Source organism: Lytechinus pictus, chromosome 16 (genome assembly GCF_037042905.1).
Source record: "Lytechinus pictus isolate F3 Inbred chromosome 16, Lp3.0, whole genome shotgun sequence".
Taxonomy (NCBI): Eukaryota; Metazoa; Echinodermata; class Echinoidea; order Temnopleuroida; family Toxopneustidae; genus Lytechinus; species Lytechinus pictus.
The window spans coordinates 21,477,972-21,502,373 of record NC_087260.1 but is presented as its reverse complement, the minus strand read 5'-3'; the positions used below and the strand labels follow the sequence as shown (position 1 = coordinate 21,502,373).

The following is a 24,402-nucleotide window of genomic DNA, read 5'->3' as shown; positions in this document are numbered from 1 at the left end:
ATCGTTATCATCATCTTCATTACCACCACCACCATCATCCTCACCACCACCATTGCCACCATCATTATTCTCATGATCATTATTATCATAATGATGTGATGATGGTGGTGATCATCATCATCGGCATCATTGATTTCTATAATATTCATACTCGTCATCATTAATATCAGAGTTTTAACATTACTTTGGTGTATATGTGTAAGGCAAAAATTGATTAATCCTGGAGAAACCTATCCCCATGATGATCTCCTTTGCTATCCAATTTGAATTCCAAATTAATATTTTTCTTTTACATGTATTTGAAAAAAATCAATTTCAATGTTCAATTTATTTTTCGGGATTAATGCATTACGCAAACATTGAAATAGTCTCCTATTGCTAAAACTTTGGCCTATGATGCTCTTGTTCCATAAAAATGAAATATATAAAAACCGATGAAGATTGAAATTGCATAATGCCTGTGGTGGATTTAAATACAAGATCATTTTGACAATTAATGGGTCTGGAAATAGCACTGTATTAAAGCAGACGTCTTGAATTTTAAGCATGTTTTGAGGACGTTAAAAACAAACTTCTTTTAACTCCTCCATTCAGTCTTATATACAACGTTTATTGCAATTTTTTTTTTTTTTGGCAATGACAATGTGTCGTCCGGTAGGGAAACCCTCTCAATATGATCCAATACACATTTAACTTTTCTTCATTGGAGGTTTGTAGCAATATGCTATGCCAAATTAATATTTACGAATAATCTGTATATTCAGAGTATTGTTGGAAAGTTGATTAAATTAAAAAAAAAATAAGAAAAACAGAATCTCTGATCTTCCTATCTTGCACTTCAGTGGCGTAATCAGCCAAAAATTCTATGGGGCCAAATATGATGTAATGGGCAGAATATGTAAAAAGTTGTGAGCGACCGAAGCGAGAGAGCAAATATTTGGACATTTTTTAATAACAAAATCCAGTTTTATGATATATTTTGACATAATATTCAGAAAATGATGTTTTATTTCAATTCACCCTTCTTTTCTTCCTTCTCTCCTTTTATTTGCATGGTCATGCAAAATTTTAGGGTCCATGATCCCCCGAGCCCCCCCCCCCCATCTTTATGCCAGTATTGCAGAATGTGATATATAACCTAGATACTTACCTTATACAGATAAGAAGACCTTCAGATAATTAAAATAGATTGCACAATGTGATATGTACATTACATTGACTTTTATTTAATCCCTTAATATGGCATTAGATCAGTATTATTTACACAAAAATTCATTATACAAATAAATATACAGTAACAAGGATGAACAAACATGATATCTACAACTTATATAATATTTCAATACCACATAATATATAATAAGCAGTTAACTTAATTATCCAAATAAAATAAATTGAAACATTTCTAAAACCTTTTCTTGGCAACATGTCATACTTGATATAAAAGTTTATTTGAAATATTTTTTTTAGTTTTTGAAAACAGCATATTCAGATGTAGGTTATATAAGTTAATGAGCTTGATGCTTCTTCGCGAAATGTACACATAATGACATAAGCTGGGAAATTGCTAATTGCGGACCGATTCTTTTATTCAATTTCCCTCTCTCCTTTCCCCCTGCTTCATTTCATGAACAAACTACTGTAATAGGAGGGGTCACCTTTCCAGCACCCACCCCCCGTGGATTCACCCAGAGGAATGGACAGAGAGAATAGGGGGGAATTAATGGTATATAGAGACTCATTAACACAGAGCAGCAGATCAAGGATTTTGAAGAGGGGCGCAAATTAGATTTAGCTCTATTAATATATGCGGGCAAGTTTTTTTAAAATATAGAGACGGGAATTCCAGGCACCCCACGTGGATCCGCCACTTGTCTAACTTTGGACATCATACATGTCAAAGCCCTTCCGAAAAGACTTTAGACTTCTGCGGATGAATCTATGAGCAGAATCAACTTTCCTGAAGCCCCCCTTCGATTCTCAATGAATTTGTGACTCGCGGCGACTTCGCTGAGTTTGAAGGTCGTGCCCACGTAAGGCTTCAGCCACCCTTCATTCGCCCCGTGATCGATGATCTCGCTCATGATCTTCCGCTCGCCCTGAAAGAACAAAAATTGAAGCAAAGTAAATCGAGCTTCTCTTTCTTCAATTTAATTCAATTTAATCAAGCTTTTATTTTCTAATTCTTGAAAAAAAAAATCACATACGAGTGAATTTTAAAACAACATGACTACATATTTCCAAAAAGATGATCATTGATTTCCTATAAATGCGATGCAATGCAGTTACAACGATGACATCTTACAATTACTTTTCTTTCAATAGTTCTGCTATTATCATCATAGTTTTAGATATATGACTTTTTTTATTTAAAATATATGAACTATAATATGTCAACTGTTTATTTGTTTTTGTTTGTTTCATTGGTAAGTATTCTACCTTGTTTGCGTTTTGTTTATCTTTTTTTTTGCCATTTACGTACCGAGTCACAGAAGAATAATGCACAACCCAAGACGGTTGTTTCCTTAAACACTAGATTCTGTGGGGTGCAGACCGTTTTGCCTCTTTTCCCGATGACCTGTATTGAAATTTAAGAAGAGAAACAAAATTTCCAGTTATTACGGAAGACCCGATTGTCTGAATCGGAGAGGGGCAGTCGTCTCCCCAAACGCCCCAAGAATAAACAAGATGGTCCAATATATTATGCAAGGGTGGAAGTCTCTCCCAAAGGTAGGGGGACCAGGGGCTGGAAAATTTGACAAGCAAAAAAAAAAGGTTATCACCCCAAATGTCAGGTCATTTCGACCAAAATAAATTTGACAAGCAAAAAAAAAAATAAACGGTTATCACCCAAAATGTAAATGTAAGGTCATTTTGACCAAAATACATGTTTTATTTCCATTTTGAATGATGTATTTCTTTCCATCATAAAAGATAAAAAAAGAGACCAAAAATAGTAGGGGCCGGGGGAAATTTGATATTGTGTCCCGCCCCTACTATTTTGGGTAGGGGGGATGTGTCCTTATGAACCACGAGTCTCACCTGATTTCGCGATCAATAAAATATGCAACATTGTTTTTGACCCCCAGATGACCTTTGACCTTATCCTCATGGTGTTACCCAATGATTACTAAGTCTTGTCCCAAGTGTAAACACAACTGATGCAGAAATAAAGAAATGAGAGCCATTTGAAGAAAAGGTTGACCCCAAGAAGACATTGGAACCCACCATCAACAACACAAAATAATACAGTATTATATTTATGCCGCAGTAATTATGTCACCAAGTAGCAAATAACCAAAAAAAAAATCATTTTTCTTTCTCTTTTGCAAATAAATTGAGGCTCATTATTTTATTTCCTCTGTAGTTAATATTATCTCAAATTATACATGTATTATAAGACTAGCTATTGAAACCGCATAGTAAATGAGAAACCACAGAGTCAAACTAGTTTAATGAAATACCCTTAACCCCCTCTCTGGCGTCAACCCTGTTACAACATTACAGTTAGAATAACATAAACACATCCGCATTATTAAATAATTCAAGATGATTGACATACAATAAATCCACTCTGTAATGAGTCGGATGTTGATCGGATATGAAACTGATTAATGATCCTACTTGAGAGGGGAAAATACTGGTACTATGGATGAGATTCATGTTCTCCACTCGAAAAGTTTGTCTTTTTCTGGTTGACAAAATAAGAAATTAATTGTGTTCAAACCAATCTTATCTGTGTAAGAGGCCCTGGTAACGATTTTTTTAACAGGGGCGCTGCATGGTTTAAATTTGACAAGACAAATAAAAAAAAAGGTTTTTACTAAGTTCATTATGTTAACAATAAATTTGACAAGCAAAAAAAAAGTTTTGGATACAAAAAGGTGATTTTGTTCCAGGAAAACTTTGACAACCCCCCCCCAAAAAAAAAAAAAGATAATTTTTTTTTTATACAATCTCTGCTATTTAACATACCTACCAGATTTCCAGGGGTGCTGGCTCCCTGCTGGCTATGGTGAATATTACACGCAGCACCCCCAGCACCCCAGTTCACGTGTGGTATTACCCAGGGATCATTATGTACCAAGTATGAACATAATTGATGCAGAAATATAGAAACGATAGCAAGTTGAACAAAAGCTTTAAGATTTTTTTAAAACAGAGTAACAGTCCAACAGGAAAAGTGATCAATAGATATCTCTGCCGAACTTCGATCGTTCAGGCGAGACAATGAATTTAAAAAAGTATATAAAATAAATGAATACAGAAAAAGATATATTTCATTTGTATCTTACTGTCTGACTTATAAAAATATTTCAATTTTTCAGATTTGATACCAAGGCCTGGGTCATAACGACATCCTCGTGTTCTTTATAGGGTTCCATTTGCTCCAGCGACAATTGCTCCGCTCTAAATAACACACGCTATATAATCGAATGACCAACTTCAACCCTCATGGGTTTAACATTATTCCTTACTCTAAACCTAACATAAAACCCTATTGCAACCCTAACCCTAACCATACATCTTAGACGAATTAAGCCCGGAGCAATTGTCGCAGGAGCAAGTGTCGTGTTCCCCTTAGAGGTCATAGGGCGTCTTCGAATGTCTGACGGAAATGTGAATTTTGATTAAAGTTTTGAAATGTAAGGCCGAGAAGGTACATACCACTATACGCCCCATTCGAGCAACAAGTTCCATGTCCATTTCGAAGTTGACGTCGACGTTTGTTTCAATTATGATGTCAACTCCTTCAGGTCCGAAAATATCCTAGAATCGGAAAAGGAAAGAAAAATTGAATCTCCAACTTATTATTCTCTGTCTTTTTCATCGTGTTATTTTCTACATTTAATCAGGTAATACAACATGATGAAATGTTACTATTGTATTTCAATTCTACTAAAGAACGGTTATTTTCTTTCAATCATAACTACTGAGATCACGGGCATAATCCGGGGGGGGGGGGGGGATAGGGGAACGTGTTTGTGTTTGTGGTAGGCGCGGATGCAGGGGAGCGGGCCCAGTATCGAATTCATTATTAGGAGGGTGGGGGGGGGGATTATGGACATGCATTTTTACTTATTTTGCGAGAGAGTGAAGTCATTGAACACTTCTTCATGGTGTTTTAAAGGAAGACAATTTTTAATACAAATTTAATTACACTGTAAAAAATATCGGGTAAAATTTTAACCAGCACGAGGGTAATTTGTGTCCAACCAATTTGGGGCAGTATTTTACCCAATGCGGGAAGCATATTGTCCAGTAAGGTTAAAAAATAAGCAACAATTACTTTCGAATGGGCAAAACTTTCATCACACTGGATAAATCAAAATCCCCAAAAGAAATGCTCAATGTTGGTTGGACACATACTTATCCTCATGGAGCATTTTTACCCAATATTTTTTAGAGTGTAGATTTCATCGTTGTTCATGGCATTTTGATAAAGAAATTATATTTCGTATTGTTAATCGGACTTTGTATCGTAGGAAAAATAATTTGAAGACGTAAATTTCCCTGGGGGAGGGAGTGGGGAGCACGTGAAAAATGAATTAAATGGCTCTACTTAGCGGGGGTGGGGGCACAGTGGCAATTCCCATCCATCTGACAATATGATATTACTGAACAATATGCATGAATTTCATGGGTCAAGCTATTGCCTAAATGTATATTACAATTAAGTATTCAAAGATCTGGTATATTTCCGAATTCCCCTGAATTTCTTTTTTTTTCGTCTATCCTTCTTAAGGTCACCGGTCCTTCTCCCCTTTCCTCTTTAATCTATAGCTTCGATCGAAAGTGATCTCCTTAACCCTTCTTTTTTTAACTCTCTCTCTCTCAATATTATTTTCGTTCTCTCATCTCTCCCTTTCCCTGATAAAGACTGATCACTCTTTCCTTATCACACTCTCTTTCGGCCAATTCCTTTTCTTCTTCCTCTCATTTCTTTATGTATTCATCTAATTATTCCATGTCCCTTTCCCAGTATAGCGTACACTCTAAATTACAGGGATTTAAAATAAGTCTAGATGGATTGTAGTTAGGGACCAATCGATTTCTGGATTTTGTTTTAATCCTAAAGACTTAAATTTAAATCTCAAATGATTTAAATTCAAATTAAATTTAAATCTTTCGAGATTTAAAAAAGGAATCTGAAGGATTCAATTAAATCCGGAATTCGATTGGTCCCTAACTACAGTCCATGTGGACTAATTTTAAATCCCTGTAATTTAGAGTGTACAGATGGGGGAGGGGGCTTGGCCTCAAATTTTTCACGACCAAGAAAAAAACAAGAGAAACGGAGAAAAATAGGGAAAGAGAGACGGATGAAATATGATATTTTCTGAATATTATGTCAAAATCTATCACAAAATTTGATTTTTTTTTTTTTTTTTTTTTTTTTGGGGGGGGGGGTATTAAAAATGTCGAAACTTTTGCTCGCTTCATTCTGTCGCAACTTTTATAAATTTTGCCCGATACGCCATAATCTGCCCCTTAAAGTTTTTGGCTCATTACTCCACTGCCCTTCCCACGCCCCCCCCCTCCCCCTCAGTTTTCCACCTTTTCCTTTTTCATTAAATCCCCTCACACTCTGTTCTGTATATTCTTTCGCTTTCCTTTATCTTCCATGCATCTTTTTCACTTTCAACCCAGTTTATTTTCTTTCTTTTACTCTCACTTTCGTTTCTTTTCTCCCCCTTCTTATCTTTTCATCTTTTCATCTCGCCATCCTCTATCCTTCCTTTGATTAATGTTGTTTTTTTTAAGCTAAACGTGTTAAGAAATTATGTATGTGTATAATGATACGGGTTGCCGAAATGACAACATGCAAAACAGATTTGTAGAAACTATCAATAGTTTAATAAGAGGTTGTTCCTTGGCAAATGACATACTGTAAAAAAAACTCTTATAAAAGATTAATATGTAAAACATGCATGACTTTATGTTATAGCTGATGTATTTTCTTTATGAATAAGAGGTATGCGAGAAAAAATGTAGCGAAAAGATATTCAGTGACTTTATCACCATAACTGATTCAATTCCACCATTGTTTCAGTCAGACAAAACTTTGAGAAATGCATAAAAATACCTCTATTACAACACAGCTATTAAAACATTAAAAAATAATTCAAAACTCTCTATAAACAGTTCCCTTAAAAAGTCACAAACGTAACAATTGCGATTAAATTTACAATGAAAATATTAAAGCATGCTTTAGCTAAACATGATATGAGAGAATTCTGCAAAATGATTTATAACACAACCGTCAGAAAACAAACATATCCGCAAAAATTGATTTCATTGTGATTTTTAAAGTTATCGACAACAACAACAACAACAAAAACTTAAATGTATAGTTGAAGAGTTCGATGCCTATTCCATTCAAACCTATACTAATACATTACCCCCATAATGCACCACACATAAAATTATGTTATTCTGATTATTGTGCACGCAAGCTTTTAACCAATAAAGAATTTCCTAATATATCTCACTCTTTGTTCGGAATAAACCATTCCTGCACAAAGTCTGCTGAATTTTTTTTTCTTGTTTCCTTGAATTTGTACTTTAATCATGCAATAATTCTTGTAAATATTGTGATTTTCTGGATTTTTTCAATAAAAAAAGAATTATAAAAAAAGTCTGCTGAAATTGTTAATTTCCGAGAACAAAAAGATTATTAACGAACACAATATTTTACCGGCACCGCCAACTATTTGAACGCTTTTGTCAGAAGTTATACACAATAAGCCGTCATATTATAGCTTAGATAGATCATTGGAAACCGTCATATAAGACATTGAAACATATAACACTCCTAATATTCAGCCTACTTGTCAATTATGCGGGTTTTCCATTATTCCATAATTACCCCCATCCTCTATAATACCCTCAATTTTAACAGAAACACATCATTGGAAAATATTACATTAATGGTTGTTTTGTGTAAATTTCAGGATCACTAATTTATAAGTTCTTTGTAACTTTTCAGTGATCCTTCCACTATTCTTAAATAATGTATTTTATTGAAATATTTATACTTCTTGATTTGTTTGTTTTTTAATGAAGATTGTGGTAAATAAAGTTTCAATTCAAATTTCAATTCCAATTTAATTCAATGGTTGTTTTGATGGTGTTCCAGACTCTTAAAAGATTATATAATTTTCAGCAAACAACTGTATAAACTTATTGTTCATTTCGACTGATTGGAATTCGTGAAGTGCCTTTGTGAAGTTTGATCGGTATCTTTTGGAACCCAGTTTATGTGCGATAACCAATATTCTATCCCTCTCAACCGGAACGGTCCCGGATAATTATGAAGATTGCTTACTGTAATATTTGTATTAACAAATAAAAAGAAAATTTCTTGTTGTACAAGGACCCTATGACACTTTTTTTTTATATAAGACATTTTTTCCGTTACTTTTTGTACTCATTTTTAACATTACATTTGTTATTCTCGTTCGTTCAATTTGCTGATGTCGGTACTCTGTCTACACCTACATGGAAAGTGGAAAGCCACTTTGATTATGGACGTATACATATTTAAATATTAGTATCAAACTAGTTTTACGTAAATAAGGCCGTTATAGATAAATAAATATAATGGGATTACTTTTTTCGTGACTTTCAACTATTCGAAAAATAATTTTGATGATTTTATTGCAAGCCTAAATTATTCTACTATCTATTCATTATTATTTGGGTAATTTTATGGTGAACTGATTCACAACAAGATATGGAAATTTCAAATTTTTCGGAAAAGTTTTTCATTGGTGCTTAGGGATAGCAGGTTGATTGTGTCATTCCCTGACATTTCCTTTTTTTATATATAAAAACCTATATTAAGATTCAATTCATATTCCATTTTTTAGCTAAAAATATAATGAAATTTTGATAATGAAGTATTCGAGTGTTAACATTAACTCTTTTGGGGTGGTTGTTTGTGCTCTAAAGTATTAGTTTCTGCTTATGAAATAACTAAAAATTGCATCGTTAACTCACGGTTCACTCGGTGCATTTTCCAATAATTACAAACCATTTGAAATACGATTTTGGTCATCATTCCTCTGCCAACTACTAAAATTTGCCCGCTCGCTTCGCTCGTTCGCCTCTTGATATTTACTGTAATTCATTTTCTTTATATCCCAATTAAAGCATTACAATATAGCCGTCGAAAAAATAATCGTTATAGACCTTTAACCGAAAGATGATGGTCCAATGTACACGACTATATATATACCCCCGTATACATATTCCTTGGTGTGAGGGTGTCCCAAAAATTTTGAATTTTCAGGTCAATATATTGCTATCACCCCCCCCCCCCACTGCTCGGACCGGATTTACGCCAGTGACTGAGGTGAGTATACCAATGAGGCATAAATCCTGATCAATTTTTTTAAAAGCTTGTGATGGGTATGAATATACAAGCTGATACAATGGAAACAAATTAAGGGGAAAGAGATGAAGAGGCAGAAAGAAAGATAGATAGAAAGAAAGAAAGAAAGAAAGAAAGAAAGAAAGAAAGAAAGAAAGAAAGAAAGAAAGAAAGAAAGAAAGAAAGAAAGAAAGAAAGAAAGAAAGAAAGAAAGAAAGAAAGAAAGAAAGAAAGAAAAAAGAAAGAGAAAGGAGAGAGAGATAGACAGATCGAGAGGGAGAGAAAGAGAGATAAACAGAGAGCGGGGAGGCAGATAGGGGATCAAAGGATTAAAATGAAACACTTTCTCATAAATTGCAACACATCTATTATACAAAAGAGTCCCAGTAAAATTTCAAACGACATCCATTATCACTGATGGTTTACCGAACCCACAACCTGAAAATGTTACCTCAATAAACCCTGACTTATAGATTTTGTTATATACTTACCCTAAGATTTCTCTTAAAATCCGGACTTTTGTAATCTATGACTTCATCAGCCCCCATCTGTTTCACCAATTCTCTTCCTCTCATTGTCCCCGCTGTTCCCACCACTTTAGACGCACCTAACCCACGAGCGAGCTGGATTGCCCCCAGACCGAACTAAGGAAGAAAAAAAACCACGAAAATATCATTATATCTGGATTATTTATTCATTTTAGTTAATGCTGAAATACTGAATTCCCAAATTTATAATTCTTACAATAGATTTTTTCTTCAAATCTTGAACTTGAAGTCACACGTGTATGAAAATAAAACATAAATGTATATTATCTACATGATTAAATAAATTGTTTGGTCATACTTTGTCAAACATTAGTTCGTCTCATAATCATTAATTGGTCCAATCGCAATTTACCCCTTTAACATATTTAACCATTTCGTCTATTATCCAACTGTGAACACCAATTAGCTGCTTAGTCTGTGCGGTTTATGAACCGATTTTTTTTATTTAAAAAATAAAAATATATATATCAAGTATCATTTTGAAGAGAAAATCAGAACATCTGGGCATTAAATTGAATGAGAATTATCAAGATTCAAGATTATTTGATTGGTCAATGTATGCATACAAAGAAATTTGGTTAAAAATGGCTTCAAAAATAAGTTACACAAAGATGAAAAACACAGTATATCATAACAATATTGAAACAAACATAAAAAAATGAATTAATAGTAACTTTAATTACTTTATTATATTACGTGGGTATCAAACCAAAATACTGAGGAGACTACTGGAAACTGATGGGGGTGTTTTCTTGGGGGCATAGACTCCCAAAGGTTTCACAACCCCTCCCCCCCCCAAAAAAAAAAAAAGTGAAAGGGGAAAGAGTGATAATATTGAGTTAAATTTTTATAAAATATTATGTCGATATTAATCACAAAAATGATAAATTTCTATTAAAAATTTCAATTATTATTATTATTTATTTTCATTTTATTATTACAATTCATCTATTAATTTATTTATTATTCATTTAATTTAATTTAATCTAATTTTATTTATCTATTTATTCATTCATTCATTCCTTTTTTTTTTTAGTTAGTTATTATTATTATTTTTTTTTTTTGGGGGGGGCTCTTTCTAGGAATGTTGCTCCATGCCCATGCATGTTTGCTCCCCTAAAAATGTCTTGCTCACTACGCCACTGGTGTGTAGACCAAATTAATATAGGCCCAAATGCAAACTGGATTCAGCCAAGCCAATGCTGTACTGTCATCTGCTTGGAATCCGAGTAAATACAAGTCAAGATCAGTGAACTGTTGTAATATAGAGGTGACAGTGGTCAATAAGATCTAATACGCGGGTATACCCGTATAAGTCTATTTAAGTCGTAAAGTTTTTAGTAATGTACTGCAAGCTGTCACTGGGAAGCGGGAGTTCTGATTATCATTATTATTACTGTTATCATTATCATTACTATTTTCATTATTATTATTATCATTATTATCATTATTATTATTATTATTATTATTGCTATTATTATCATTATTATTATTATCATTCAATGTGAATTATATTGTATTTTTATCTAATAACAACGTTCCAACCTAAGCATAGGATAACTTACCCCACCACTTGCACCGTTGACTAGAACTGTTTCGCCTTTCTTAAAGCCTGCCCTGTTTGACAAAAAGGTGTAATTCTATGATAATTAATCCACATACACAGGCCTGATTATCATGATTCTGATAGTAACCAATATTAAGATTATTAATCTGTATGAATTATCGGAAGTAAATATGAAACTATCGTATGAAACTCACTTCGTATTTCAATAAGCGCATTATCCGATATGCTGATGCAGTAATAGTAAATACTACTACTACTAATAATAATAATTATAATAATAACAATGATAAAAATAGGCATTTATATTGCGCCATCTATCTAGAAATGATCTATAAATAGTGAATAGTAAATATCGATCAGTAAAAGTTAACAGTGAGATATTATTTTAGTGATAAGTTGAATAATAACACAAAACATCAATACGAAATTCATAAAAAAAAAAATAACATACTTGCTTAATAAACTAATTTATGGCCTTATAAATGTATTATGGTGTGTATGCGGTATATATCCTGTGCTGGAAAGAACACTGTTTGATCAAAGTGTGTTCACATAGTGGACTATGTACAAATATTATTTACACTAATAATTCAACAGTGAGAAGGTATGTCCACACTGTGGCACACGCTCCGGGACACTGTGTTCTTTCCAGTAGGCTTATAGTTATGTATTTTATTTTTATTCATCTATTTTTTATTCATCATATTTTTTGTTTTGTTTATTTCTTAATTTGATCTTATTTTCAATTCATAAAATGTATTTATAAAAGGGGCCTTCACCCTTCAAGCTCTGCTTTTTATTTGGTCTACTTCCTTCTCAATTTCATGGTATCATTGTATTATAAAAATTGATTTAAATGATATATTTTGTTAATTTAATTATATTGAACTATTATTATAAATATTTAAAAAGATTGAGTGAGGAAATAAATGAATTGAATTTTAATATACTTTTTCTTGTCGTATATACTGTTACGTATTCTGTGTATAGGTCTGAATAATACGCATGAGTTAGGCCCCTAAGAAATACATTTTTTTATAAACTAGCTAGATTAAAATATCAAAATAGTCGATAATATATTGGAGATAAAATGAAATACTAAGGGGTATGTATACCTTGTAAAACACCTGATTGAACAAAAATATGGGTTTGGTAACACGGCGCCCTCTTCAAAGGAAAGGTTATTCGGAAGTTTGTAGACTCGATCCTGAGCGGCTAAACAATATTCTGCGTATGTTCCTGTGATTGGCTGGAAGACATATACTCGATCTCCGGGCTGTGATAATGAAAATAACGACGGATTTACTAGTGAATTTGATGCAATAAAATTGAAAACAATAATAATCATAATGATAATGGTGGTGGTGGTGGTGATGATGATGATGATAATGAAAATAACAATAGTAATAATATAATGATGATGATGATAATAATAATGATAATAGGAACAATACTACTACTACTACTACAAAGTCTACTACTACTACTACTACTACTACTACTACTACTACTACTACTACTACTACTACTACTACTACTACTACTACTACTACTACTACTACTACTACTACTACTACTACTACTACTTCTACTACTACTTCTACTACTACTACTACGACTACGACAACAACTACTACTACTACTAATGATAATAATAATAATAATAGAGTCTAAGTGGTACTATCTTAGAGTAACACCACTCCTTTTTCTACTCTCCCTCATCCTTTTCTTTCGTTTCCTCCATCAGTGTCTGTTTTCTCCTCTTTTTCCCTTTATTCATTGCTTGAAAAATCATGTCCGTAGGGCGGTCGCCCCTGTTCCCCCACCCCCCCCCCCATTCCCATGGCGCTGCCCCTGAAAGAATGTGACGTCATCTTACCTTCAGTGTCGTAACACCTTCGCCTACGGAGTCAATGATTCCTGCTCCATCGAAACCAAGGATGAATGGCGGTTTGAAGGTACGCCAGCCGTTGGATCGGACTCGAAGCTCTAATTCATTTATCCCTACAGCTTTCATTTGTATCAGAACCTAAATGGACGATCGGAATTAACGTTGGAACGCAATGGAACGTTTAAAATCGAATTCGAATTCATTTGTCTCTTGATAAAGTACAAAGTATTATATATATTCATCAGATATCAACAAGTTATATATAGTAAAATTATGAAACACGCACAAAAAATAACAAAAGTAACATAACAAATATGCATATTTCAGCTTGGTATGTCCTCTTAACACTGATGCAGGACATCACACTACCAACTCTCAAAACTGCCAGAAAATCCTTAAAGGTCAAGTCCACCCCAGAAAAATGTTGATTTGAATCAATAGAGAAAAATCTAACAAGCATATTGTTGAAATTTTCATCAAAATCGGATATAAGATAAGAAAGTTATGATAACATTTTAAAGTTTCACTTATTTTTCTCAAAACAGTTATATGCACAACTCAGTGATATGCAAATGAGAGAGTCGATGATGTCCATCACTCACTATTTCTTTTTTTATTGCTTGAATTCAACAATATTTTAATTTTTACAGAATTGACAGTAAAACTTGACTGAACCACATAATGTAAACATTGTTTAATTCAACATGTTCAGGGAGGAATAAAACTCAAATTTACATGACAAGGGGAAGAAAATCAGAATATTTCAAATTTCGTATAATAGAATACAAAAGAAATAGTGATTGGGGGACGTCATCAGTCCTCTCATTTGCATACCGGCCAGGATGTGCATATAAGTGTTGTGCGAAATTTCAAAATTTCATAACTTTCTTATTTTACATTCGATTTTGATGAAATTTTCAGTGTTTTGCTTGTTAGATTTTTCTCTTTTTATTCTAATTAACTTTTCGTTGGGGTGGACTTGTCCTTTAATCTAAATTTGATGAAAAACCCTAGAACCACCCCCACAATTAGATACCAATACCAACTTCCTCTGAAGTTATTAGAAGAGATGTGATTGTAAACATTTTTTTACATATGGTTTGAGTTCACGTGTTATTCACTTGTATCTTTGGCCACTCACTTTCGTTGTATCTTTCGTTATTCACTGCGTGTTTTATTTCAAATTATGTTTTATATGACAGAAGCGTATAATGACACCAAGAAAAAAATCCGGGGGCCCGACATGCTGTGAGAGAGCAAAGCGAGCGAGAAGTGTTGACATTTTTATTGCAAAAATTAAATGTTGAAATATTTTGACGATATTCAGAAAATGATATCACATTTTAAACAATTTTCTTTACTTTTTGTGTCTTTTTTTTCTTATTTTTCTCATTGTCAAGGATTTGTGTGTGTGTGTGTGTGTGGGGGGGGGGTTCTATGCCCCAATCTATTAGCCCATCTCTACTCGAGTGTATGGTGAATAGGTATGAATAATTACTTTCATAATACAAAGAGAAAGAGAGAGAGAGAGAGAGAGGAAGGGGGAAAGAAGAGGGGGGGAGAACGTAGACTCAAATATGACGTCATGCACCGGCCAGTCCCTCACACAAAATTTGAACAATTAAACAAGGCAAGTGAACTTTGTGTTAGTGAAAAAAAAAGTCAGCTCTGTATGTCTTTACCTTGAGGCCTAAGGGCTTGACGCCCGGGGGGGGGGGGGGGGGCAATTCCATTGACGAGTGGATACCATACGCGACCATGGGCTCTCAAGAACCCTAAACAAGTATTTTCAATATTCTGAAAATGCACCCCTTAACAAGTATTGGCGTGTGAAACCCTAACCGTAAAAAGTATTGGAAACAATTACGCTTGGCAAGTATTCCCTGAATTGAACCCCTAAACAAGTACAGCGATATTTTAACTGTTGTGTCACGGACGTCAGTCGTCGGTTTTACCTTTACCTAAATCATTGGGTTTAGTACGGCCCCACCTCCCACACCTTGTGCAAATCGTACTATGAACACGTTGACTGTTGGGGCAAAAGTACATCCTTTATAAAACATTTCAGTTTTTTATATCCTCGCAAATTTGACCCTAAACACGTAGCTTACCTATTTTAGTGTTTTTGACACCCTTATTACGTTACGTACGTAACGTGCCCTATCTTGAAAAGGGCATCCTTTTTACGTGATTTTTTGGTCGCGCATGGTTTCCACTCGCCAATGTAAGTGCCCCCCCGGGGGGGGGGGGTTGACGTCATGGCCCTGGGAGTGTTGAAGCACCCCAAGATGTTTCTTGGGAGTGCTGCGTGTATTATTCTCCATAGGCAATAGCCCCTGGAATTGGAGAAATGTAACCATCTATGACATACATTTTGTAGCGAAACCCTTTTTTTATGTTTGTCAAATTTACATCAGCACCCCAGTAAAATCATCGTTCTCAGGGCCTGCTTGAAGTTAGATGTTCAACAATTCATTCGACCTCTAATCATCAGTCTATAACCTTGCCCGACCTACCTCATATTTTCCCACTTGTGGAACAGGGATATTCTCTTTTACGCTCAGCGAGTCGGCATCACCGAATTTCTCAATCTCCACAGCTCTCATCATTCGATTCGCCATCTTCTTTTCAAACCAGATTGTGCTGAAATGCAAGCAATAAAACGATATCATATATTAACCACGAATCCATAAGGACTTTAAAATATCTCTTTCCGGAGGTTGTAAGGTATATCTGTTTCGAAGAAAGGAATCATTTCTACTTTTTCAGGGACATACACGGATGTCGCCTAGTCTGCAGGCACAGACCCTGATTGAAACTTTGATCAACATGTGGGTCTCCACGGAAAAACTAACACATACAAAACTTTCTGTTTTGAGTAGGGCCTTCAGTACACAAGGCATTAGTAGGCTGCACATTTAGACCCTTAAAGGGGGAGTGAACTGTGTGCGGTCTCTCATTGACTGTGTGTTATAAATACATAGTCTTAAAAAATACCTTTTTAGATATCTTCTAATAATACTACATAATTGTATTTGTATAGAGAAACTAAAATGTTTTGAAAGGAAAAGTAATTGTTTTGCTACTTGGTAACATAATTATTGCGGTATCAGCGTGTTATCATTCAAGTGGGTCTATATTACTAGACTACACTAGCATTATGGGCCAGGAAACTGGCCAGGTATGAGTAGTTGAGGACTCGAGATGGAGCTATTACTTCGTATCTTCTTTAACTTGAGTGAAGGGTTTGCACAGCAGATTAGATATCGCCAGTGTATTTGATAAGGGGTGGCAAGACGGCCTATATTTTCACTCTCTCACTTGAATTATATAGAGGGATACAGCCTATACCTCTCTTTTGGTAGCTGTACTTCTTTCCCACTTCCTTTGTCTCCTCTTCCCCTTTTTCTTCTCTTTTCCATTTTCCTCACTTCGTGAAAATTTAAAGGAGCGGACGCCCACTTCTCCCCTGGCGTCGCCCCTTAAACAGCATCTCAAGTATCAAAATCAATCTTAAATGTGCAATTAATTACATATTTACAAGCGAATGCTGGCCCGCATCTGTCAAAGTATTTCCAACTTAGTTAAAATTGATCCATCAATGTGTATTTCCTTCTTTTTAATAATTATCAATTAGTAAGTCCAAGTCTTTTTCATATAGCAAGAATATGAAGCCGAGATACAGGTAAATTTGCACAACATTTTCAATTTCAAAATCGTTAACAAAATTGCAATGTAATGTACAAATATACATAAACTGAATTGGTATGAACTATCCGAATTTTTATAAAAGAAAACAAAGAGAAAATGTAATATCTTAATTTTGAATTCCATACTTAGCATAGTGCCATCTATTTGACACATTAAAATTTATTTATTCATTTATTTATTTATTCATTTATTTATTTATTTCGGTTTATTACAGGGTATCATTAGCGGCCAATAAGCCGCATTGCAGAACTACATAGAGATTTCAATATGCAATAAAAAAAAACACAAAATACAAAATAATTCACATACATTCTACGTCTGAAGAAACTATAATTACAACAAATACAGTGCGTTTAAAAAAACCTATACACTTTTGAAATGGCTGCCAAATAAAACAATATATTGCTTGAGGAAAAAGGTTTATGGAAAGCCAATAATCTCAATTTTCAAATGATACAAAAAAGGTGGAAAACTCTTCATGCTTGAGTAAGCACTGCCCACTTAAACAAATGATATGGAAATTAGGCTGGTCAGGAATTGGGGGAGGGGCACATCCGGCCCATGCACCCCCCCTCTTTGAAAGCTATAGCAAATATTTTTTATGTAAATATCTCGTTCATATACACAAGTGTGCCCCCTTCAAGTATCACAGCAAATATATTTAATGGGAATTCGTCGTTCATACACAAGTGAGGACCTTTTGCTTGTCAAATTGTACATAAGACAAAATGACCTTCATTTTGGTGTGAAAACCCTTTTTCCCCCCATTTTGGATTCGCCCATTATTTGGAACGTGCAAAGTTAAGGGTGCTGTGATAAATTAATGATCGATAATAGGATCAAGTTCGGTTACTTGAGTCAATGTTATGAGGTATTTTAAATGTGATACATTAGTAAACAGGAAATGCAATTTTAATGTAGCATTTTAACTTAATCTTACAGGATTTCAGTAGTGGTTCATGGGAGTCATCAGGATAATGTGATGGTATCTGTTGCACACAAGGGGACGAAATGCTGGGGTAAGACTTGTTTAAACTTAATAGCCACGGGGTATTATGATTCTTGTAGGTCCGGGGGGGGGCATCTTGGGCCCCTTAAGATCTTGGCCGCGGATCACGCGATGGAGATAAACATTTGTACGTTAGTAGAGAACGACGTATTATACCAGGTCGCAAAGGTAAATTCCATGAGATTCATATATTTTTTTATGAATTAATCATGCTAATTTATTCATAAAATCGTACTTTTTGCTCTAATTCACTAAAAGCTCTGAGAATTCTAATTTTTATAATAGTGAAAATATTTTTTTTTCTCTTTGCCTCTTCCTTGAGGATTTATTGTTTTAAAATATTTACATATATACATATTTACATAGGAATAACTTTTTTTCAAGAGTCAAATGATATAATATTTATAACAGGAATTACAATATATCAATAATTTTCTTTATAGCATTCTTAACAATTTAAATGAAAACAAATCTGGTACTAAAATTAATTTCTTGTGTATTTCATTCCGTTGTTTCATGTTCTTTTTATTTTTGTTTATGAACAAATTCATTGGCAACATAATTTCGGCGATAAATAGCATTCAATTGATGTTTTTTAAGTAAACATTATGAATTTTAGCTGAAAACCCAATTTGTATGTCTCTGTACGTAAATTCACGTTTTTTTTTTAAATTGAATGTCAGTCTCTCAGAAGGGGAGAATTGAGGGGGGAGGGAGGGAGGGGGGATGGGGGGGGGGGGGGGTTAATGACCATTATCCCTTCCACTTAGTATACTTTACCCACTTAGGTAACCTCTCACCCCTACATTCTCTTGACTGTCAGGAACACATTTCTGTGTTTGCCCCCAAAATATTGGAATACATTACCTCTTAAACTTAAACAGTGTCCTTTTATTAATGTGTTCAAGAAGATGCCCAAGTCTCATTTGTTTTGATATATTGCAATTAAGTAGTGTTTCATTTTGTGTAGTTATAATTCAAGTTTTTACCGATTGTATTTTTTTGTCATTTGTATAGCGCTTTGTAACTTTTTGAAAAGCTCGTAATAAGAAGTAATTAATGTTATTATAATATCAGGGCTGCTGAGATCCACACGATAAGGTTAAAATGCTAAACTAATAACTGCAGTTCAAGTTCACTCATGCATTAAATTTCAATTTGATAACTCATGAAATTTGCTCAAACAACCAGAACTGATCATTGAAAATTAATTATTCATCATATCACCCTTAACTTCTCAAGTTCCATGCATAGGACTCGTCTTCAAAAACTTGACAAAAATTGAAAGGCCAATTTTTAAGTGGGCAGTGCTCACTCATGCATAAATAGTTTTCCAACTTTTTGGTGCCATCTAAAAGTTGAGGTTATTGGCTTGCTATATAAGCCATTCTCACAAAAGTGTAATATCTTTTATTTGGCATCCCCATCACGATAAACGAAAATTTGAAATATTTTCACGATTACTCAGTTGCACATTTAATTTAACATAATCTTGTAATTATGATTTGAAATATATTAAAACTACTTTTTTACAGGACACCCAAGAATGAAATTACGAAAAATTAGAGCAAAATATGATGAAAATATTCCTAAGTGTCATTCTTTCAAAACAGACAAAAACAAAATTAATATTTAAAAAATAACTTAAAGAGATTTCCAAACTAAATAATAAAATTATTTGAACTTTTCACAAAAGTCGACTTAAATTTACATCACACTTATCATTTTTTGTAGTTGTAGAGCAAATTAAATAATACGTATGCTTGTACGGATAATACAAAAAATGACAAGAAATACTAGTGTGCTCATTAATTATATACATATAGAAAACATACAACATTGACTTACCTCTCCAATGATAATATTTTAGCTTCCGTAAATTTGGGACACGGCGAAATAGAACGTTTCGACCCGATAACTGCGTCTTTAATTTTCGTCTGAAAAGGCTACAGACTTTTCTCTCAGTTTATTGGTTCTTATCTTTACTAATTCCTGCACAGACGACTGCGCAGACGATATTGCGCACGTACCCGTAATGCTGCAAATTGTTGTAATAGGGTGCTTTGGGCATGGGAGGGCGAAACAAATAAAGGACACTTCCTGTTAGATAACAACTTCTAGATTGATTAACAAAAGTGCGGGGGGGCACCACTGAACTAGAATACTTCTAGTTCAGTGGGGGGCGCAGGTAAAAGGCACTTCTCTTTTCAAAAGGATATATTTACCCAACCCGAAACGATAGAACAAACGGTCATAGATGTTCATATTTTATGTGGGATCAGTGGCGACAGAACGTAATTTCGTTGGGGGTTTGGGCAGTGGCAGCACCAGGATTATTAGTACCAAAACCTATCTCACAGGCGGATACAAAATGAACTGTATAAATTTTAAGTATCAACAGTCATTTTAAACTCCATTTTTGGAAGCCATCATGGATTTTTGGACACACCAGACCACTAACCATCCTTGTAACTTGTTCCAATGTACTACTTCATCCTTAAAACCATTTAGTCCGGGTTATAATTGAGCAAGGTGCCACAAGAAAAAGGAGAAATTTTCATATAGTGCTTCTAGACCAGTTTTTTACGCTGAATATGAATATATGAGGTAACCAGGCTGTATCCTGAAAATTAACCCGTGAGGGCGCTTTTTTCAAAATGGCCGCCAAATTTTCAGAACATTTGAATTTTCGTACATAGATTTTGACATAAATATTCCATTGCCACAAAATTAGTGTCATATGAAAGACAAATAAATTTCCTACAATTTGGTACTATTTATAGGGGATAAGTAGGTCATTTGGCTGAGATTTTAAGTACAAAACTGCATTTTTTGTCATTTTTTCCCAAAAATTGTAAATTTTGCAAATACATGATTTTACATAATTCTGAGAAAAATAAATGAATTACCTTGAAATGTTCCAGAAAACTTTATTGATATACTATTATCATGTGGATGAAATTTTAACTCTGTATCATTCTTCTTAGCAAATTTATAAGGTATCAAACTTGAATACTTCAATTTCAGAAATGTCGCTTTTTGTATGCATTTCCATAGACTAATACGTATAACATGTACATGTATAATATGTATAATGTATAGTTTAATAAAATTTAAATGCAATTATCTCCGCTTTTTAACCACTTGGAGAGTTAAGAGTAGGCTTTTCTCTATCAGCTACATAAAACAAAATGTTGGCACATCAAGGCCTGACCCTCTCATGGGGTGGGGGTGTCGAAGTCACCCCCCCTTGCCCTTGGCTATATCATGTTGTTGTATATTGCCTATTTGTTGGAAAAATCACTGTTTTTTGGAGCACCCATTGAAGCAAAAACAGGCATTTCTGCTATACAGTACAGTCACTTTGATTGCTTTGAAACCACTTGGAGAGGAAAGAGTATATAGGCTTTGTTCTACCAGCTACATCCAAAGTGGCACATCGAAGCCTACCCCTCTCAGGGGGGGGGGTTGCTTAATATTGCCAATTTATTTGAAAATTCACAATTTTGGACCCAACATTGAGGCCAAAACTCGTTTGTGCTTTGTTGTACACCCCATTTTATTGATTTGAAACCACTTAGAGAGGAAAGAGTTTGTTCTACCAGCTACATATAAATAAGCACTGGCACATTGAACCCTAGCCCTCTCATGGGCTGTCTAAGTCACCCCCCTCTATATCATGTATATTGCCGATTTATTGGATATTTCACCATTTTGGATCACCCATTCAGGCAAAAGCGCGTTCCTACTATATAGTACAGCCAATTTTATTTTCTTGCAATGACTTGGAGAGGAAAGATTAGGCTTTGCTCTATCAGCTACATATCAAGAAGTGTTGGCAAATCAAAGCCTATCCCCTTCAGAATGTTCAGGGGGCTGTAGAATTTACCCCACCAATTTTCGGTAATTGACTATCTATTGGACAGTCACAATTTGCATCACCCATTGAGGCAAAGGGCGTTTCTACTATATAGTAAAGCAAATTTTTTTTCTAGCAATGACTTGGAGAGAAAAGAGTAGGCTTTGCTCTATCAGCTACATATAAATAAGTGTTGGCAAATCAAAGCCTATCTCCTTCAGGCGGCTGTAGAAGTTACCCCACTAATTTTCGGTATTTGGCTATTTGTTAAAAAGTCACCATTTTGGAGCCCCCATTGAAGCAAAAAGGCGTCTCTGATATATAGTTATGCCACTTTTATTGCCTTGAAACCACTTAGAGAGGAAAAAATAGGCTTTGCTCTATCAGCTACATAATTTTGTGCTGGCAAATAAAAGCCTACCCCCTTCTGGGGGCTGTCGAAATTACCCCCTCACCCCTTTGCGTTATTGCCTATTTATTGGAAATTCACCATTTTTGAGCCCCCATTGAGGTAAAAAGGCATCTCTGATATAAAGTTCTGCCACTTTTACTGCCTTGAAACCAATTAAGGAGGAAAGAACATGCTTTTCTCTACAAATAAGTGCTGGCACATTGAAACTTACCTATCTTGGCGGCTGTCAAATCTACCCACCCCTTTTGCATTATTGCCTAATTATTTGAAAATTCACAATTTTTGAGCCCCCATTGAGGCGATATGCACTTCTGCTGTATAAAACACCCAATTTCATTTTCTTGAAACCACTTGGAGAGGAAAGAGTAGGTTCCCATCTTTCAGCTATATATAACGAATTGCTGCCATATCGAAGCCTGACCCACCTCAGGGGACTATATAGATATCACCCCACCTTTTTTACGATTTTTTGCCAATTCATTGGAAAACTCGCAATTTTGGAGCCCCATTGAGGCAAAAAAGTGTTTCTGGTATATAGTAGAGCCACTGCTTTATATGTAGCTGTTAGAGGAAAGCCTACTCTTTCCTCTCCAAGTAGTTTCAAGGCGGTAATAGTGGTAGAACTATATATCAGAACAGCCTTTTTGCCTCAATGGGGGCTCCAAAATGGTGAATTTTCCAATAAATAAGCAATAATGCAAAAGGGATGGGTGATTTCGACAGCCTCCTGCTGTTTGCCTGCACTTCTTTATATGTGGCTGATAAAGCAAAACCTTTTCTTTACTCTCTAAGTGGTTTCAAGGCAGTAATAGTGGCAGAACTATATCAGAAACGCCTTTTTGCCTAAATGGGGGCTCCAAAATGGTGAATTTTTCAATAAATATGCTATAATGCAAAAGGGATGGGATGATTTCAACAGCATCCCGGAAGGGGTAGGCTTTTCTTTGCCAGCACTTGTTTATATGCAGCTGATAGAGCAAAGCCTACTCTTTCCTCTCCAAGTCATTGCAAGAAAATGAAATTGGCTATATAGTAGAAACGCACTTTTGCCTCAATGGGTGATTCAAAATGGTGTAATTTCCAATAAATAGGCAACATACATGATATAGAGGGGGAGGGGTTGACTTAGACAGCCCCTGAGAGGGATATTTTTCGATGTGCCAGCGCTTCTTAATAATTTGTAGCTGATAGAGCAAAGCCTACGCTTTTCTCTCAAAGTAATTGCAAGAAAATGAAATTGGCTGTATGATATAGAAACGCCCTTATGCCTCAATGGGTGATCCAAAATGGTGAAATTTCCAATAAATAGGCAATATACATTATATAGAGGAGGGGGTGACCTAGACAGCCCCTGAGAGGGCTAGGGTTCGATGTGCTAGCGCTTATTTATGTAGCTGGTAGAACAAACTCTACTCTCTCAAATTAATAAAATACTATAAAGCACAAACGCTTTTTTGCCTCAATGTTGGGTCCAAAATGGTGAATTTCCAAATACATTGGCAATAAGCAAAAGGGGGAGGAGTGACTTCCCCAGCGCCCCCCCCCCTTCCCCCGAGAGGGGTTGGCTTTGATGTACGTGCAACTTCTTTTGATATAGCTGGTAGAACAAACATGACAAAGCTTACTCTTTTCCTCTCCAAGTGGTTTCAAAGTAATTAAAGTGGCTGTACTGTATAGCAGAAATGCCTTTGCCTCAATGGGTGTTTCAAAAAATAGTGATTTTCCAATAAATAGGCAATATACAACAACATGATATAGCCAAAGGGGATGGGGGGGCTTCGACACCCCCACCCCATGAGAGTGTTAGGCCTCGATGTGCCAACATTTTGTTTTATGTAGCTGATAGAGAAAAGTCTACTCTTAACTCTCCAAGTGGTTAAAAAGCGGAGATAATTGCATTTAAAATTTATTAAACTATACATTATACATATTATACATGTACATGTTATACGTAGTAGTCTATGGAAGTGCATACAAAAATCGACATTTCTGAAATTGAAGTATTCAAGTTTGATACCTTATAAATTTG

At 34.8% G+C, this 24,402-nt stretch overlaps 1 protein-coding gene across 1 annotated transcript; it reads right to left on the bottom strand.

Moving 5' to 3' along the window:
• Positions 1 to 592: 592 nt before the first annotated feature.
• On the bottom strand, positions 593 to 20,226 carry LOC129279685 (quinone oxidoreductase-like). The gene is made up of 9 exons (XM_064111416.1): positions 19,951 to 20,226; positions 15,899 to 16,025; positions 13,371 to 13,520; positions 12,607 to 12,767; positions 11,490 to 11,541; positions 9,868 to 10,020; positions 4,669 to 4,770; positions 2,483 to 2,578; positions 593 to 2,099 (listed from the first exon to the last, which is right to left on the bottom strand). The coding sequence occupies exons 2-9, from the start codon at positions 16,001 to 16,003 to the stop codon at positions 1,920 to 1,922; spliced, it is 999 nt and encodes a 332-aa protein (XP_063967486.1). The 5' UTR covers positions 16,004 to 16,025; positions 19,951 to 20,226; the 3' UTR covers positions 593 to 1,919.
• Positions 20,227 to 24,402: the final 4,176 nt, after the last annotated feature.